This window comes from Amborella trichopoda, chromosome 5, assembly GCF_054954075.1.
Source record: "Amborella trichopoda isolate Santa Cruz 75 chromosome 5, AtrichopodaSantaCruz75HAP2 v2.0, whole genome shotgun sequence".
Taxonomy (NCBI): Eukaryota; Viridiplantae; Streptophyta; class Magnoliopsida; order Amborellales; family Amborellaceae; genus Amborella; species Amborella trichopoda.
Genome location: NC_142340.1, coordinates 5,986,461 through 6,004,987, shown reverse-complemented (window position 1 = coordinate 6,004,987; position 18,527 = coordinate 5,986,461). Strand labels below are relative to the sequence as shown.

General features: G+C 35.3%; 1 protein-coding gene across 50 annotated transcripts in view; it reads left to right on the top strand.

Annotated features, from left to right (window-relative positions):
• The window catches only part of LOC105421355 (putative leucine-rich repeat receptor-like protein kinase At2g19210), a 35,534-nt gene extending 23,984 nt beyond the window's left edge, over positions 1–11,550 (top strand). For 11 of the 50 annotated variants that reach the window (XM_088867104.1, XM_088867117.1, XM_088867105.1 and 8 more), the window contains 8 exons: positions 4,870–4,941; positions 5,028–5,108; positions 5,201–5,388; positions 9,634–9,860; positions 9,944–10,070; positions 10,253–10,318; positions 10,396–10,585; positions 10,842–11,550. In XM_088867104.1, the coding sequence (XP_088723230.1) occupies positions 4,870–4,941; positions 5,028–5,108; positions 5,201–5,388; positions 9,634–9,860; positions 9,944–10,070; positions 10,253–10,318; positions 10,396–10,585; positions 10,842–11,277 (1,387 nt within the window). In that variant the 3' untranslated portion in view covers positions 11,278–11,550. Of the gene's footprint in view, positions 1–4,869; positions 4,942–5,027; positions 5,109–5,200; positions 5,389–9,618; positions 9,861–9,943; positions 10,071–10,252; positions 10,319–10,395; positions 10,586–10,841 lie in introns of all 50 variants that reach the window. The other 39 variants (XM_088867101.1, XM_088867112.1, XM_088867102.1 and 36 more) reach the window with 6 other exon arrangements.
• Positions 11,551–18,527: the final 6,977 nt, after the last annotated feature.

Genomic DNA, 18,527 nt, shown 5'->3' with positions numbered 1-18,527 from the left:
ACGGAGCAAAACCAATGAAAATCTCATGAGGAGTTAGTGGGAAAGCCTTTGTGGGAATCCGGTTAAGAATGTAACCCGCGGTCAAAACTATTCTCCCGATATATCTAGGGACAGAGTAGCATGTTCCATCATGCTCCTCACCATTTCCACCAAGGTCCTATTCTATCTCTCGACTACCCCATTTTCCTAAGTAGAGTAAATCATAGTATATTAGTATATAACACTACGCTCAAAACAAAATTCTTTAAATAATTACAAGGAACACTATCCACCCTTATCGTATCTAAGCACTTTAATTTTCTAGCTTGTTTGGGTCTTTACCCTGCCTTTGTATTCTTTGAGACAGTCAAGGGCTTCTGACTTTTCCCATAACATGAACACATGGCCTAAACGGGAGTGGTCATCAATGAAAGTAATAAAGTACATCTTTTTACCATGGACAACTTCAAAATTCCAGTAGCTCTCTAAGCTTTCAAAATGATTTCTTTACATCTTTCCTTTAGCAGAAAATTCACAAACTCTAATTAAGTCTCCATTTAGATTTTTTAATAATCTTTATTTCTTTAATATCTCCATTCCCTTATGATTTATGTGCCCCAATCTCATATCCCATAATATGCATCGTCATCATTATAACACAAGACATAAGAAATGGAATTCTTTATTGGAATTGAAAAGAAACCGTCTACCAGAAGACCATTCATAACCATTTCATCCCCAAATTTCAACTCTGCCTTATTGCCAGTAAAAATGTTCGAGTATCCAACTGTACCCAATCTCACGACCAAAACCAAACCTTTCCTCATACCAAGAGTATAAAGTGTTTGCTTTAGGACCATGCTCTTTCAAGTTTTCAATTTAAAGACAATCTCCAATACCCAAAATCTCAGTTTTCTGGTTCCCACCCATAAAGATATGCTCATCCCCTTGAGCAACAGGCTTAAAAGTTTCTGAAGTGGACCTGAGTCAAAACACCATGACCCTTCTTCCTTAGGGTCACTAGCAAAGTCTCATGGACTACACAAGCATGCTCCCTATCGCCCTTGGGATTTGCATATTTGGTTGCTTTGCAGTATTTCGCTATGTGCTCCAATTTTTTGCATTATAGCACTGGCTATTCTTTAAGTCCCTCTTTTTCTTAGGCACGTTATCCCCCTTTTGATTCTCATTATTCTTATTCTTATTCTTGCCCTTGCCCTTCTTTTTCTTGAACGAACTAGAGTTGGGTTTTAGATTTACCAAAAGTACACGGATTCATTCACAGCAAGAGTATCACTAGTCATCCTCGTTTATTCTTTAGCTTTGAGCTTGGTGATTTTATCATCCAGCTTTAGTGTGCTTTCTTGTGCAGTAGGTGTGGCAATGGGCCGAGTGGCCCCAAGGCAAGGTTCTGCCGATCCTGGCCCTTATTTTTAATCTTTCTTCTTTAATTTTATTTAATTTTACTTGTCTAGGCCAGGCCCGGCCATGATAGGGCCATGGCTAGACCTAGGCCAGCTCTCAGGGGAGCAAGTTAGGGCTAGGGCCAACCCTATTGTGCAGTGAGGGCTGAAATAAAGGCTTCACATGAGCTTGGCATAGAATTCAGCAAGCGGCACACTTGCATAATTTCATCTGGCTTTATATGTGCAACCTCAAGTTCACGTACTAGAATCTAAGCTGCTGGATGTGTTTGGCTAATTTTCCTCCATTCATTTTTAGATCCGGATACTGCTTCATAGCAAGTGTCTTTCTTGTGCGGAAAGGAGTTATAATCAGCCTCGAGTTTCTCAGGAACTTCTTTTACAGCCTGCAAGAGCTCGAGGGCATGCAAATCATTCATGGCCATGAGGTGAGATCCTTTGCGAGGGTGTTTTTGGCCTCCAATGAGCATAAGAATCCAGTATAGATTGTCTTTCATAAACATTCCCTCTTGGTATAGGTGGGGGGTTTTTAGTAAGCATTTGGCTAAGTCCCTCCTCGAAGAGGACATAGCCAATTTTTCTCTACCCACTAACATAGTTCCTCCTTTCAAATATTTTAGACATAGTAAGATTAGCCATAAAATTTTTGCCTGCCATATTTCTTGACTTAAAAATAAAAGAAAAACTTCCAAACTATGCTAAATATGAAATCTCTGATACCAATAAAAGAAGTGGCTATGTGGAATTCAAGGCAATGAAAATAAATCTGAATTTCACTTACAAGTGTAATAATACATTGCTATAAACGAAAATTAAAACGCTAAATACAACTTAGGACCTTTTCTCCTACTGACAAATTGAATAGACACAAGCTAGAAATGAATACGAAGCTTTCGCTAACAAATTAAATACAAATAATATTCCTAAAAATTGAACATAATATGCAAATATGACTGAAAAACAAAAGCTAATAACTGGGAAGATATACTCAAATGTTCCTAGGGTCAATCCCATATGACTCAGTACACCTCACTCCTGGTTTTCTGACTGATGACGTACTCTAATCGTATTGGTCTTGCTGAATTTTCTGAATTCAGAAGCTTCTTTAAGCAATATCTCTCAAACAAGGGTTATGGAGAGCATAAAACACAATTAAGGTTTATTGGAACAACTTTTAGAACAATTATGGCATGACATAAGGCACCTCCCTTTTTTAGAATTGGGCGTGGCCCTCTCTTTTCAAAACCCTAACTAGCGTTCGGCGTGCCACCCCACACTTTTTTGACAGGTGGTGTGCCGCCTAACGAGAGAGAGAGAGAGAGAGAGAGAGAGAGAGAGAAAGAGAGATGAGAAGAGTGAGAGTGGGGTGTGACGGAGAGAAATCAAGAGAGAAAGAGAGGCTTGGAAATTGTGTATAGAATGAAGGGGGTCCCCCTCCTTATAGAGGCCTCAATCTCGTTTTAGGTAATGCCTATCTAATTATGACTCATCATGACCAATAGGATTTTAGAAAATCTATGAGATGAGAGATGATTAAATCCAACTCATCCATCCCATTAGAAGAATTGGCAATGTAGAATTTCAGGCTCTAAATTCAAATAAAAAAAATCATTTTTTTATTAATTGATGGAAATTCTGCTTACAGGTGTCACAAATGGTATAGAATAGATCTTTCTATGGTCTGGGATCTTAATAACGTACTGCCAAAATGAAATTTATTTAAACTGAATACAAACTTAGCAATTCTATGAAATAAATAAAACAAGAACAACGGTAAAAAAATATTAAATAAATATGGGAAGACTAATTGACATTTGCCAAGGGTTGGCCCCCTTAAGGCATAGCACATCCCACATCCAATCACCTGACCAATGATGCACTTTGATCCTGAAACCTATTGAATCCACTAATATGAAATGAGAAGCACTTCAAGGACTCCCTTTCTTAAACTTATATGGCAAGAGAGTCAAGGTTATAATTAGGGTTTCACAAAAAACCCCGTTTTTAACCTTGCGACATATGCCATGATTAGCACCTCACCTAAAACTAAAGCTAAGGGCAAGTGTGCCCCCTCTTGTTCTCTCTTCTTTATGCTGGTGTACCTCCCTAGGCAATTAGGGAGCATGGCGTGCCCCTTTTAAGAGAGAGAGAGAGAGAGAGAGAGAGAGATAGAGAGAGCATGAGAGACAGAGAATGACATGGAGAGGAAAGAGAGAGGGGAGAGATTTGATGCGTTGAATGACAGGGAGATCCCCCTTATTTATCCTCTAGGGCTTAGGGAGTTCCAGTGAGATTAGGAGTTCAACATTATCTAGGATTTTTAGGAGATATGTGAGGTGAAAGAAGATTTAATCCAGGCCATTCATCTCCAAGATCAGCCATCATGATCGCGAGTGAATCTTTAAGAACTTTATCTCTTGAGATTTGACCTATACCCACTTCTAAATAATCTAGGTTTTGTCTCATCGTAATCTTTATCTTCTAGAAACATTCTATAGAATCTAGAGTAATTAGATTATTCTAGATTTCCTATTATCACATATGGATAATTAAAAAATAAAATAATGATCAAAATCTAGATTCCCTTAAATCTTTCACAAAAATTATTTCGAAATATTTTCAACTAACTAAATCTTTTTATAGAATATTATACCACAAATAAATCCCATCTAAACAGGAAATATTTGGGAATCCCACCAAGAGGGGCGTGTGGCCCACGTGGGCTCCACATGAAACCTAGTGGGCCGCACACGTGAGGGGCCCCGTGGTCCAACCACATAAAACTATGAGTACTTAGTGAACAAATTGTTGATCATATGTGTGGACGCCCAAGTTTGAAGTTTGTGTTTTTTTGTAGGGAAGTTAACTAACCTTAAATAACAAGTGAGTTACATCAATACCGTGAGGTCCATAGAGTATGGACCTCAGTAAAAATGTGGTCCCTGAGAGGAGGACCACAAAGAAACCTGCCCTACGAAAATAAGAAGAAGGATTAGTAGGAGAGGGAAGTGAGTAGGGCTTATGGAAATTCCCAATTACAATGGCGGACTAAAAAGGATTGCATGGTAGGGGCTTATAATTTTGCCCATTTACACACTACTTCCATTTAGTTGTGTTGCCGAGCTGCTTCTTTAGCGAGTGCGTCTGCCATTGCTTCTTTAGCTGCTCAAGTTTGAAGTTCGTTAAAAGCATTGTAAACATATTTTTAATTATTTGGTTGGCGATCAGTCTTAGTTGCATTCTACCTGGAGGGATATTCTTGTCCTTTCTAGACTCGAATGTAGGGTGATTTACCCTTCGTATTTTATTAAGGAGAATCAATTATTCTTTCAGTTCTTTCATTTCAGACACTTAAAAGTAAATTTACAACATAACTACACTAGAATAAGTACAACATACAAAGAAATTAAATTCCTTTACCTAGATATTTAGATTTTTTATTTATTCATGGTTTCTGCTTGTTCAGGAATTTAGCAAACAATAGCCTTAACGGTGCAATACCTGAATTTTTAGCTGATCTACCTAACCTGGTATCACTGTAAGTACGAATACCATATCTCTAGCTAGATTATCAAATGTAACAACAAATAAGAGTTTTTTAAGCCCATCGAGTTCTATTTGCAGCGATTTAAGGGACAACAACTTAAGTGGGCCAGTTCCAAGGGCTTTACTAGATAAGAATAACAGCGGGTCCCTTTTTTTGAGGTTAGCTATGAATCCAACAAATTTTTCCTTTCCCTCATCAAGATGTTTATGGTATTAGCCAACTGATTGATTTGCAAACTTTATATATGTAGTATAGAAGGCAATCCAAGGCTATGTTTATCCAATTCATGTGTTCAGAGTGGAGATAGCAAATTGAGCGTACACAAAAGACATCAAAAGGTTTCTTTGGTTGTAATAATAGCATCATCTCTTGGAGGAGTATTGGTCATAGTTTCTTTATTGGTTATGGTGCTGCTATTGAAGAGAAGGAAACTTCGAGGTAAGCTCATATTTATTGACCCACTTAGTTCTGACCATCTAATTTGAACTTATGGATTTGCAAAGAAGGCATTGACAGACTACTAGTACTAGGACTGCCCTTTCTTACCTATTCTCTTAATGTGACCTCCTTTATTCCTAGGGAGTCACTGCAGATGCTTTTTCTCTCTTATGACCTAAGTTTCTCAAAAGCAGCCTATGTTTTCCAAGAAATGAAAAAATCACTTGTGATTGAATTTGTTCTAACAAATGGCTTTTATCTTGGATATTGTTTATGGTGTCGCATTATGTTTCCTTATCAAACTCTGTACTGTTTGATGAATTCGAACCATTCTCACTTTTTCTTTGTTTATAGTTTTTCTGAGATAACTTAAATTCTTACCTACATACCTATTATATTTCAAACACACCATAGGGATAGTCCACAACTTCCATTTGTATGTTAAACAAGAACCCATTGCCTTCACAGAGGCATACCAAACACCATCCCAAATGACTAAAAAGCTGGAAGATTTTTGACAAAAAGCAATCTTACCTGAAGCTAGTCAAATATTTCCTCAAGCTTTTGGCCGATCAATCTTGTTAGATTCAGAGATGGTTTGCAAAAGTTTCATTAATTAAAATAAAGGATTAATCTTCCACGTGAACACACACACACAAAAAGGTTGAAAATAAGAATCAGCTCAGGACTTGACCTAGTCGCAAGATAATTCGACTCATGGTCAGTCAACTTGACCGATTTTCTTTGTTTAACAATATATAATGGAAGATTCAATTGAGTCTCATGATAAAGCACGAGACTTGTTGAGTTGCGGATTCGAGTTGACTTGGCAAAACCGACTCAACAAGTTTTAAGGACTACACATACACAGAGAACTGACAGGGGTACACAAACTACATAATTACCTTTGAATAAATAGCATAAAAATAAATACACCTGAATAATAATGTTCATGACTATTTCTTCTGTTTTGATGACTTACAGCAGTAGGACAAGTATTTGTACCCTTACTAACACCGATTCTTCTGGATTCTTCTACTTCTTTGCAAACCATTAACTACATCAACTTAGACTCGATCTCCTTAATAATGGAATTGCTACTTTATCATGAGATTTAATAGATTTTCTGAACTTTCTAGAGATGGTGGGACGTGCCTACCTTAGAAAGAACAGCACCTTGTTGTATGACCATTTTGGCTCGAGTGACAAGGGTTGAAATTAATCTAAAAGCCTGGTCTACTACATGTTAAGGGAACAGGATATGTTTCTAGAATGGAAGCACCAACATTTGTGTTGTATTTCCTCATAATGCATTGTAGCCTAATGTGAGGTACATAAATAAAACAACATCCGGTTTTCAACTTTACATGGAAAGAATTGACCTTAAAATTGAGGAAAGGAAAAGATGACTTGCATGGTGCCATGTAAAAGAGGCACAAGGAAAATATATAGAGTCTAACAGGTATAATAATGAAACCATAATCAGATTATAGTCGCAACCAACACTTCAATGCTATGGTCAGCATCATAAGTTTGGTACTATGGTCCGCATCATGATCCACACAGTTGCATATTTCGGAACCAAAATTTGGATGCACCAGTGACCACTTGCCAGGGTTTTATTCAGTCCTTTTACTAAAGTGGAATCATTTCCCATATCCCCTAGTTTCCAGAGGATTTGTACATAATGCATACAGTTAATCCATTCAGTGCCTCTGAAATGTGTGACGAATCATCTAAAAGAGCACCTCAACTTATAGCTTTGAAATGTACAAAATGTCTTCATTATGTCAAGAAAGGCCAGTTAAAGAAATTGACAAATTGCAGTTGGAACCACAATATCAAATGTCCATTGGTGTCAAATGCATTAGCTCACATGGTTCTATTTTCATCCCAAAATTTCAGGTCGAATATTGCAGCCTCAAAACCAAGCTAACACTAGTTTTCCTATGTAATCAACTCCATGAAAGTTCAAGCTGATTAATCAAAATTACTTTTTTTCAATCCTAGGTCGTCCACAAAATAGGTACATTACACCCATCGAACTTACAACAAAGTGCATTTGCAATTCCTGATTCCTTTTTTAAGTGCTTGGAATTTTAATTAATATAAATGAAATACTCATTAACAGAAGGCAGAATCGGCATATACAGGGTTGCCTCCTGGTTTAGTGGCTAGAGTGTGATTTGTCAAAGGCTTCGCCAAGAAAATAGAGCACGTCAATACATCAAGTAGCTAGGACCTAATCAATTGGATGTTAACAATATTTAGCTGATCGGCTCAAGCCAAATTCTCTACATTATTAGTTCTTTTCGGGAAATAAATTAATACAATACCTATTTGCAAAATAACAGAGGTACCTTTACTATATTTTTCCTTTCTATCTTCTTCGCTCCCCATATTAAAGGAAAATATCAAGCTTGTGGGACTCCAACTAGACATCAAGTTCAAACTTAAAACCTAGACCCCACATGTTAAGCAGAGGCATTCCACCATTAAGGAACTTGCCCTAGAAATCCAATGAGGCACAGTGTTCAAGTTAGGAATATGGGGCGCTTTTGCATAATAGGCGTTTGAAAATAGTATAAGAGACCATTTTTTACATATCAATTAGCTATGTGGTATCATCATTTGAGCCTTATCCCAACTATTTGGGGTCGGCTACACGAATCTTGTTCTGTCATTCTACTCTATCAAGGGTCACACTCTCAAGAATACCATAAGTCGCAATATCTTTTCTCACTACTTCCATTCATGCCTTTTTAGGCCTTCCCATTGCCCTTCTAGAGCCTTCTAGTTGAACCAACTTGCACCATCTAATAGGTTCTGTATTAAGCTTACATATCACATGCCTAACCCACCTAAACATACTTTCCCTCATCTTATAGCCTATTGAAGCCACACGTAAATTCCCTCAAATGTATTCATACCGAATTTCTATCCTTTCTTGCCATGCCACTCATCAATCTCAACATCTTCATCTCAACTACACTCATCTTGTAGGTATGTTGTTTCTAGACTGCCCAACATTTCGTCCCATAGAGCATGGCTGGTCTTACCATTGTCCGGTAAAACCTCCACTTCAATTTCACTGGCATACAACGATCATATAAAAACTTCGGATGCACCTCTCCACTACACCCACCTAACTTTAATGCTACGCGCGACATCTTCCTCGATTTCTCCATTCTCCTAGATTATTGACCTCAGATATGGAAAATCTCTTTTCGCTATTTCTTGGCCATTAATCATAACTACTTCGTCATTTTTACTCCTATTATTACTCAACTTGCACTCCTTGCATTCTTAGATTGGCTAACTTTAAAATCTTTAGATTCTAGAGCTTCCCTCAGAAGTTCTAACTTTGCTTTGATGTCGCCTCTAGTCTCATCAATCAAAACTATGCCATTCGTGAGCAGCATACACCATAGTACCTCATTTTGTATACGTCTAGTAACTTATATAACCAAGACAAAAGAGATATGAGTTCATTGCTGATCCCTGATGTAGGCCTATTAGTACTGAGAACTTACTTCTCTATCCACTAGTCCTCACACAAGTTAGTGCCCCATCGTACAAACCTCTCACCATGTCAATATACCCTCTGGAAGCTCCTTTCTTGTCCAGCACCCACCAAATTAAGTTTCCAGGTACCCTATTGTAAACTTTCTCTAAATCAATTAGCTATGTGGCATTATAATTTTGAGAAACTAGGTTTTCAAGAGAGAGGTTTAGGCTAACTTTGCTCAACTTGCCATATACAATGTAAATAGCTCCAGCAAATGAGCTAATGTCGTAATGTTTGAGTCTTTTAGAGGCTCTTACATATAGGTTTGGATCCTTGACACAAGCGTACTTACCTATCAGAATAAGAGCATTAAATTAGTCTTTCTGAATGGTTCATTCATGAGGAATGAAAGGAGTGGCATCATGTTCTTTCTAATATGGAAACATCAAAAGGGCATACCTTATTTCCGAAATGACAAATACTTTGGTCTTTTCATAAAACAAAGCATATTCTTTTAGCAAAATGAAGCTTTTGAAAATAACTGACTGCAAATTTGAGAAAGACTTTAGGTCAAATGCATATCATAATCTTTTCAAAATATCAAATAGAATTTTCAGCTTGACAAGGAGTTTTAAAATGAAGTATCTCACGAAACTGTGAGAACTTATCTATATAGCCCTGTCTCAATATGTAGACTGTTCTCAAAACTACATCTTCCTTAGTACTCATCTTATCAGAAGCAGCAACAGTGGGCAAGGGAAAGCTACGATCTTCATCTACAATGAGCGGTTCCCAAGCGTTCACATACTCAGAGATCGTAAGTATAACAAATAACTTCCAGAATGCCATCGGTAGAGGAGGATATGGGACTGTTTTTCATGGATGCCTCAAAGATGGTCGTCAAGTCGCTGTAAAAATACGGTCTGACAGTTCGCGCCAAGGACTCAAGGAGTTCATGGCAGAGGTTAGTATAGAAGAGATGATTGTCTTCAAATGTTTGGATGTTTGTGAAATCTGAAAATTGAGAAACCTTAAATTGTTTCGCAGATTGAATTGTTGATGAGAGTTCACCATAAATACCTAACCACCTTCTTAGGATTTTGTGAGGATGGCAACAACATGATTCTCATCTATGAATACATGAGCAACGGAAATCTGCAAGAGACTCTGTCAAGTATGGTTCCTGAACTTTCATAAAGTTTCAATATCAATTAAGATGTTGAAAAATCAACGATGAATTCCAAGCAAAGCCAATTAATGGATGTTTGAAAATAATGTTTCAGTAAAAAATGGGTGAACAATATTGAGGGGAAATAAAATTTCCGGCAATATAAAATGTTTTTCTGTTCTTTACAGATGGGAATAGCTCAAGAATCATGAACTGGGAGCAACGTCTTAAAATAGCTCTGGGTGCTGCACAAGGTATGCATAGAAAGGTTGCAAGTTTTTTTAACAATCTATTTTAGTTCCATGAATTTATCACCGGATTTCTATCATAGGATTGGAGTATCTGCATTGCGGATGCAAACCGCCAATAATTCATAGAGATGTGAAGACATCCAACATCCTCTTAAGTGAAAGAATGGAAGCCAAATTGGCAGACTTTGGGCTATCAAAGGCTTGGCCAAACGAGGTAGATACTCACATATCAACTGCAGTTGTTGGAACACCAGGATATGTAGACCCAGAGTATGTCACTGAACACTCATAAACTTCAAATTTCTAAACGTTGCTGATCCATTAATTTACAGCAGCCCTTTTTTTCTTTTTCCTCTCTTTATATTTTGTCCCTTGTGATGTTGAGTTTCTCCATTCTCTCTCATTGTGTAATGTTTTTCTCAAGCCCATTCTCTTACCAACCCACTGAAGACAACTACCTTTCATAACTTTCCCTGCCATTTATTTTCTTTTCTTTTGTGATTGAAAATATCCACTCATCTGATAGGTACTACATTACCAACAAGCTAAATGAGAAGAGTGATGTTTATAGCTTTGGGATAGTTCTTCTAGAGATTTTATCAGGGCAACCATCAATAATCATAGATGGGCAAACTCGGGAAAGAATCCATATTGTACAATGGATAACTCCCAATCTAGTGAAGGGGGACATCCAAAGTGTTGTTGACCCAAGGATGCAGGGGGGATATGATATGAATTCTGTATGGAAAGTTGCAGAGATAGCCATGGCATGCACCCCACAAATTGGTATAAAGAGACCTACAATGAGTGAGGTTGTGAACGAATTGAAGGGATCCCGGGATCTAGAGTTTGCCCGATTAGGCAAGACAAATTCAAGAAGACAATCAAGGTCACAGCCAATGAATTCAAGTGATGCAATTGAATTTGAGGATGACTCACTGTTCTACCCTTCACCAAGGTAGGGACCAAACCAACAGAGATGTGAACCTTACAAACCATTTTTCAAGTTTTACTTGTTCTTACATGTTACTGCATCGCTATACGTTTATGTATGTATGTCTGCCATGAGCTATTTTGAAGTTTTCATAGCCTTCCAATTTTAGCACAACCCCATTTACTCAGGTTCTATCACCATGATTCTATAAAGTTTTTACATGTAATAATATGCAGAAAGATTATGATTATCGTGCGGACCAAGTTCTATATTTGTTGTTAATAATTATTGCTCGTCTAAATTCGTTTCCTCACAATTATCATTACGTCTCTTCCATCGAATAAACACTTTGTGAATGGTTTTTAACCAACTCTTTGGCTAGATGTCGCATGAGTTAGCTAATTAAAAAAATAACTTAGTGACAATAAGATAGGTGACAACCTGTTTAGCTATTCATGTGTAGCAATCTATGCGTAAATTTGAGGTGTGAGTATAATTTATCTTTGGTTTAAGGTAGTCATAATTAATTTTGACTATTGGACGTAAAATTGGATGGCTACATTTATTCCATTAACCCAATTCAAACTTAAAAAAAAAAAAATTCGAATTTTGGGATAGTTACAAGTAATTGTAGCCTCCATGTATTAAAAGTAAGGGTGCAGTTTCGGATGCATCCATAGCTGTAGAAGTAAGGTGCACCTTCAAATTTTATCATGGTATATAATTTTGATGTAAAATATTTTTAAGATTATCTCAAAATCTATTTTTATATCTAATTACAAAATTTTAAATTTAAAAAATGGTTAAAATCAAGTCCATCTATAAACATATGAAAATCTTGAAAATGGACGGTGTAGATAATATGTTGTAAAATACACTATTTTTGAGACTTAAAATCTTTTTATTTTTCATGGTCATTCATCTCAATGTCAAGATGATCAATCAAAGGGCTTTTCAACATTAAAACTACAGTTTTCGATGGATTTTTGAGGTGCATCCGTAGTTCTACATTATAAGGTTGCATCCTTATATAAACTTTTTCCTATACAATCTCTAATTTAAATAAAACAAATGGAACCAAAAAAGAAGAGGTCAAATAAAATAGAGTGCCATGAAATTATTCATTGGAAAAGACATGATATGTTCGGATTCGAATTTAAAAAACAGGGCTAAATAAACATCTGTCTTTGCGTGGTTTTATATTATGTAGGGAAGGATGATCAATTGTTTTTATTTTCAATATAGAATGGAGAATTTCAGTTCACAATGTTAGTGATCAACTAATAAACAAAGATTATTACCTTGTTATTTTCGTTTCTGTTCAAAAGAAGAAATATTCAATCACAAAATTGACATAAATAACATAATAACGGTAACTTTAAAACTTTTTATGAAAGTCATGCTCCGAAACTCGGGCAAGTCCATTTGGAGCCGACTACTGAGGTAAAACTCGGGTTAATCAAAAACAAAAATTTATAAAATTATATCAAAAGGTAGAATCAAATATAAGTATTTAATATGTAAGTTGGGTGTTTTTGTCGATGATTTGTGAGTTTTTCTCGTCATATGCCCCATTTTTGTATTTTTCTCTTTTTTTTTTGGATTCTTTTAACATGTCTCCAATTGTAAATCAATCTTTGTAATATATATTTTTCACATTTGGAATTTTATTTTTTTTTGTTCATTTTTATTTATTTTTATTTTTTTTATTTTAATGATTCTTTTTTTTAGGGCTTTTTGGCCATATATACTACCTGCATGAGTCAATTAGGACACACCCAAGTAACCACCCTCGGGCCAAAACATTGATGGAAGTTTTTATTAAAAAACAAAAATTACGTAATATAATGATCTTTTGGCGGGATTGTATACAATGCTACCATTTACTTTTGGTACAGGGAGGTCTCAATTACTTACAACCATCGCATGTGAAATCTGCTAGCTTGGGTGTGTCACAAAGTTCGAGAAAAATTCTTTTGAACTTTGAGTTTGGTCAATGAAATAAATATAGCCACTGAATTTCACATCCAAAGGTCAAGAATAATTGTGACCACCTTATACAAAGGGTAAATAGTATCATTATATGGGTTTCCTATTTTGGCTTATTCAGAAAACCTTTGTCTTTAAAGGAGAATTTTGATAACCTAATTGGAGTGTTTTGTGGTGAGACAAACTGTGTCGCCACAATAACTTGATTATTTTTTTCTTTAAACACATCAATTTGATTTGTTTGCCCTTTAAAGTATGAAAGTGATCTGATCTGGATTTGAACATAGTTCATAAAGTGAGTTTAAACCCTCTAAGAAAGTCTACCACGTCGTCCATGCATTTAATTGTTATGTAATTACTTTTTGGAAAATTATTTCATGCTGTCTGTACATATGTGGTCCAAAAAGTTTAAAGCATCCATCTTAAAGATAGATGCAAGTCGGTGTTCCATCTTAAAAATAATGAAAATTAACGGTCCAAATGTTTTCTGGCTAGAACTATTATTTTTAATTATAAAAAATTATTTATTTTTTTATATTCATGATCTCCATGTTAGAGATTATTTGTTCTTAAAAATGAAGTCCTAAAATTCACCTCAAAAATAGATTTATTAAAAGGCTCACATTTTTTCGTATGCGGGCTTGATCGGATAGAAACCGGATCCTGACTTTTTAGCTTATTTATCAATGCTTTTTAAAAAAAGAAAATTGATGAGCAATTGAAGTTCTCCTCATTCTTCAGGTTGAATAAACTAAAAGTTTACGAACATATTGCCAAATAAATAAATAAAAATAGAGCAAAATCTTTGGTTGAAAATAATGGATCTGGTCGAACCATTTTCTTTTTTCTTCTCTCATGTTTATCGAGAAGCAAACTCGCTAGCTGACTCTTTGGTTAAGGGAGGTGTTTCGTTGCCTTCACTTTAGATCTCCTCTGATGTAATCTCTTTTACTTAGTCATCAATAAAAGTTTTGAACATTTGTCAAAAAAAAATAAAAGAGCAAAATCTATCATATTTCTCTCTTTCACAATGATTAGAATATGTACTCTTCTATCTAACTTCTAAAAGAAAAAAATAAAACACATACTCTTCTTAGTGAGAAAGAAAATACTCAAATCCAATTTTACAGCATGTATAAACAAGTTCTAAATCCAATTATGTCCATTCCGAGTGCCAACAAGTCTTATGAAATTTAGAACTTTAATAAGGAGTTTTAAATTTTATTTTCTTAGTAAATTTTCATAGTCGTGCATATTCCTAAATATTTTGTAATTTTATATGATATATAATTATTAATTATTTACATTTAATTATTTTAAAAATGTATCACCCCATATTTTGTTTGGGAACACTATATAACTGGTACCACGCACATATGAAGCAAACTACCATTCTCAATCATCCTATCTAAGTGGACAGCTTGAAAGCTTTAGTGAAAATATCAAACACAATATTATTATTATTATTTGTGTAAGTTATTTTGACATGAAATTTACTACATACCTACTCCTTAAAAGGGGCAACTAAAAGAATAATTTATAATAAAGTAAAATGACCTAAATGTCCTTGAAAGAAAAGGAGCATTTTGGCCTATTTGTTTATCAAAACGATTCCTATATTATGGGAAGGAGCCCAATATGCTTTTATAAGTAGATGCCGCCTCGTGTATCTAACACTTCATATCCCAACTAACTCATTTCAACAAAGGTTTCAAAAATTAAATTAGTTCGGGGACTTGGATCACCCATCTAGATTTTCGAAGGTTTCAAAAATTAGATCGGCGACCTGGATCATCCATCTAGATTTTCGATTTGATTTAATGGAACGGCAATTTGAAAAAATTAAAGCAAAAATAAAAAAATTAAGTCGGGCCAGTTATGTCATGTTATCTAATAAAACCGGCTAAATCTATAAGAGAACCGGCCAAAACTGGTTGGTTCAACAAATCTAATACCAAATTCCTCGTAACTGAGGCAAACAGTTATTCTTTTGCTAAGAGTTCTTCTTTGAATGATGATAGCAATAAAATGTGGTATGGCACTTTACTTATTTATAACAGGCAGAAAGCTGAATGGACAAAATCTACCCCAAATAAAAAACAAAATTACAAAACATGGCATAGGTCTCAAATCCCTTGCACTTTTGCAACTCAATGAGTGTATACTGGACTATCCAATGCATATAGACACGCACATTAGACAGGTGAGAGAGGGAGGGAAGGGGTGTGGGGGGAATTTGCAAGCTCACAAGAAATTAAGAAATGTGGCGTTTTAGCTGTGGGATTGTATTAATATAAGACTATTTACTTTTAATACAAAAAAGTCAAATTAACCGCTACCATCGAAGAAAAACAATAATTTGGGGTCTCAATAAATGCTTTTTAGACTTTGAGCCAGGTGAAGTACATAACTTCCTAATTTCCCATCTAATAGTCTAGAGCAGTGTTTTAAAAATGCCGAGTCCGGTTCGACTCGGAAATCGCAAAAAGGGGATTGTATCGGCTAAAAAATCGGAAATCGTCAGGTTCTAGAGAGAACCGTGCGAAATCGGCGAGTCCGTGAAGAACAGGGGTTGCACAGTGTTCTTCACGGGATTCTTTGAAATTTTTCATTTTTTGATCATTTTTCTTGTTTTTTTGGCATGTGATCTAATTTGCAGGCTGTAAACAGCTTTTTCAAAGATTAAATGGTTGAAAAATTTGGTGTTTTTGGATCACGAAACTTGCTTTTTTAGGGTTTCCGCCTTTTCTGAAAGTTTCATGCCAAATAGGGCATGAATCTTTCAAAATTTGTAGGCATTTTGATCGTAAAGCTGTGAATCAAAACTTTTTGTTACTAATTTGTGATAATCGTTGAGAAAAACAGAGTTTTTTGGAGATTGAAGGCTTCGGTTCACAAAATCAGGTAAGAAGTTTGGGTTTTTTTTTTTTTCTGCCATTTGATTTATTTCACGGCATATTTTGAACATAATGAGTTCAATAATTAGGGTTTTTAATCTTTTTTGTGTCTAGTATGATTTAAAATTTTCAATTTTACGTAATCTGGTTAATTACAGCATAAAATTTGAGATGAACACTGAGATGTCTGCGGAACCAAAATTCCGCTGTTTTTTTTTTTTTTTTTTCCGCCTTTTGATTTTGTTTTCATGATATATAAGAAATAATGTGTTAAAAATTTAGGGTTTTGATTCCTTATATTGTTGTTTATCAGAAAACATACTCAATTGGATGTAATTTATTCACTTAGAGGTGGATTTTTGAGTTAAAATCGCTTATGTAAAATGGCTCTGTGAAGAACGGAATTTTTTTTTTTTTTTTTTTTTTTTTTTATCCGTGATCGAATGTTTTGTAATACTTGATCGAGTTTTTTAAGTATATGGAACCTACATTTTAAGACTTTTAGACTTTGGGTGTTTTTCGTGTTCCTTGCTGGACCGCGTAAGTTGACCGATGTCTCTTTGCATTCCATGCATAAGGCCCATCTCTACCTACATTTTAAGACTTTTAGACTTTGGGTGTTTTTCGTGTTCCTTGCTGGACCGCGTAAGTTGACCGATGTCTCTTTGCATTCCATGCATAAGGCCCACCTCTCTCTCTCTCTCTCTCTCTCTCTCTCTCTCTCTCTCTGCATTCCATGCATAAGGCCCATCACAAGGTGGATGTCAATTTTTTTTGGTGTGATTGCTACTAGGTTGAGGAGGTTACCTCTTTGGATTCTTGAGTTTTAAAACTACAGGATAAAGATTTATCCGGGAGAGTAAAATAGACGAAATTGACCCACAATAGTATATAATCTTGGCACTTTTTAGATAGGACCCGGTTTCTATGCGGCCAAGCCCGCATATGTAGAAATGTGGACATCTTTATAAATTTATTTTGGAGATGGATTTTAAGACTTAATTTTTAAGGACATGTAATCTCTAAAATAGAGATCATGAATTAAAAAAAAAATTAATTGTGACCATCTTGTACCAAAACTAAACAGTCTCTTTATATACTTTCCCAAAAGTTTACATGAGACATCAACCTATGCTATAAAAAAGGATGTGGTTTATATAAGGTCTGAAATATAAATTAATCAAAATAAGGTGCACCTCTAAATCTTGCTAAAAGATGCAGTTCGGGTGCAATAAGTACATACAATGGCCTAAAAATCTATTAAAATATCCAATTATAGAATTTATAGCACCAAGAAAGGTTAAATAGAAAAATCTATAAATGCTCAAAATTTTTGAAAATAGACAATCTAGATAATATGTTACGTGCTGCACTATTTTTATGACTTCTTGTAGCCAAGATGATCAATTGTGAGGTTTTTCAACATCCAATCAACATTTTTGGGTGGATTCTTGAGGTGCACCTTAATTTTATTGTATGAGGCTAGCATCTTATATAAACTTTTTCTTACTATAAAGGCATATAGTACAAAGACATCATATACTATGACACTATTTGTCTTTGTTACAGCGAGGTCGCAATTATTATTAGTCATTATATATCAAATTGGAATTGGAGTTGTCAAGGAGTTCAAGATTTTATTTATATTTGAACTTTGAGTCTAGTCAGTGATACTCTTACAACCATCAAATTTAAAAATATGATAGACATGAAGGATTGTGACATTCTTGTACTAAAAATAAAGTCTCTTTGTATATTTTTTCTATCATAAAAGCAAGTTGCACCTCAAAAACCACCTAAATATGTTGTTTTGACAATAGTAAATCATATAATTGTTCACATACTCTTGAAGATATACGTGTGGATATATAAAAGAAAGAATATCAAGTAAGATAATGGAGCACCGCAATTGTGCTAAACATAATTTGCAAAATCTTTAGGTGTGAGACTTATCTAGTCATTTAGTTGAGCTCTAATCCTTTTTGCCACCCATTGGGTTTGTGCCATTGGCTGATAAGCCTATCCATTAGTTCTTCACAAGTGTGCCTATTCATCGATTTTCTCACCCTAAAGTTTTCGTGGATCTGACCATTGAGCATTGCACATGCCAGCTACAGCTTTCTCCATCACATAATGCAATAACCCGTTTTTTATCATTTTTTAAATACTTCATAACAAAATTTTGATATATAACATAGTCAACTAAGTAATCACATAGTTTTTTGATAGTATCGAAATCTTGTCCCACAAGTAAGTCTACTTGCGAGTGTATTGATTTGTGTGGGCTCTCTAAGGGTGTCGTTATCATCATGTTGGATCTTTAGCTCATGCTCGGATACTGACTCGTACTCTACAAACTTCATTATTAGTAATGGGGATACTCGCTAGTTCA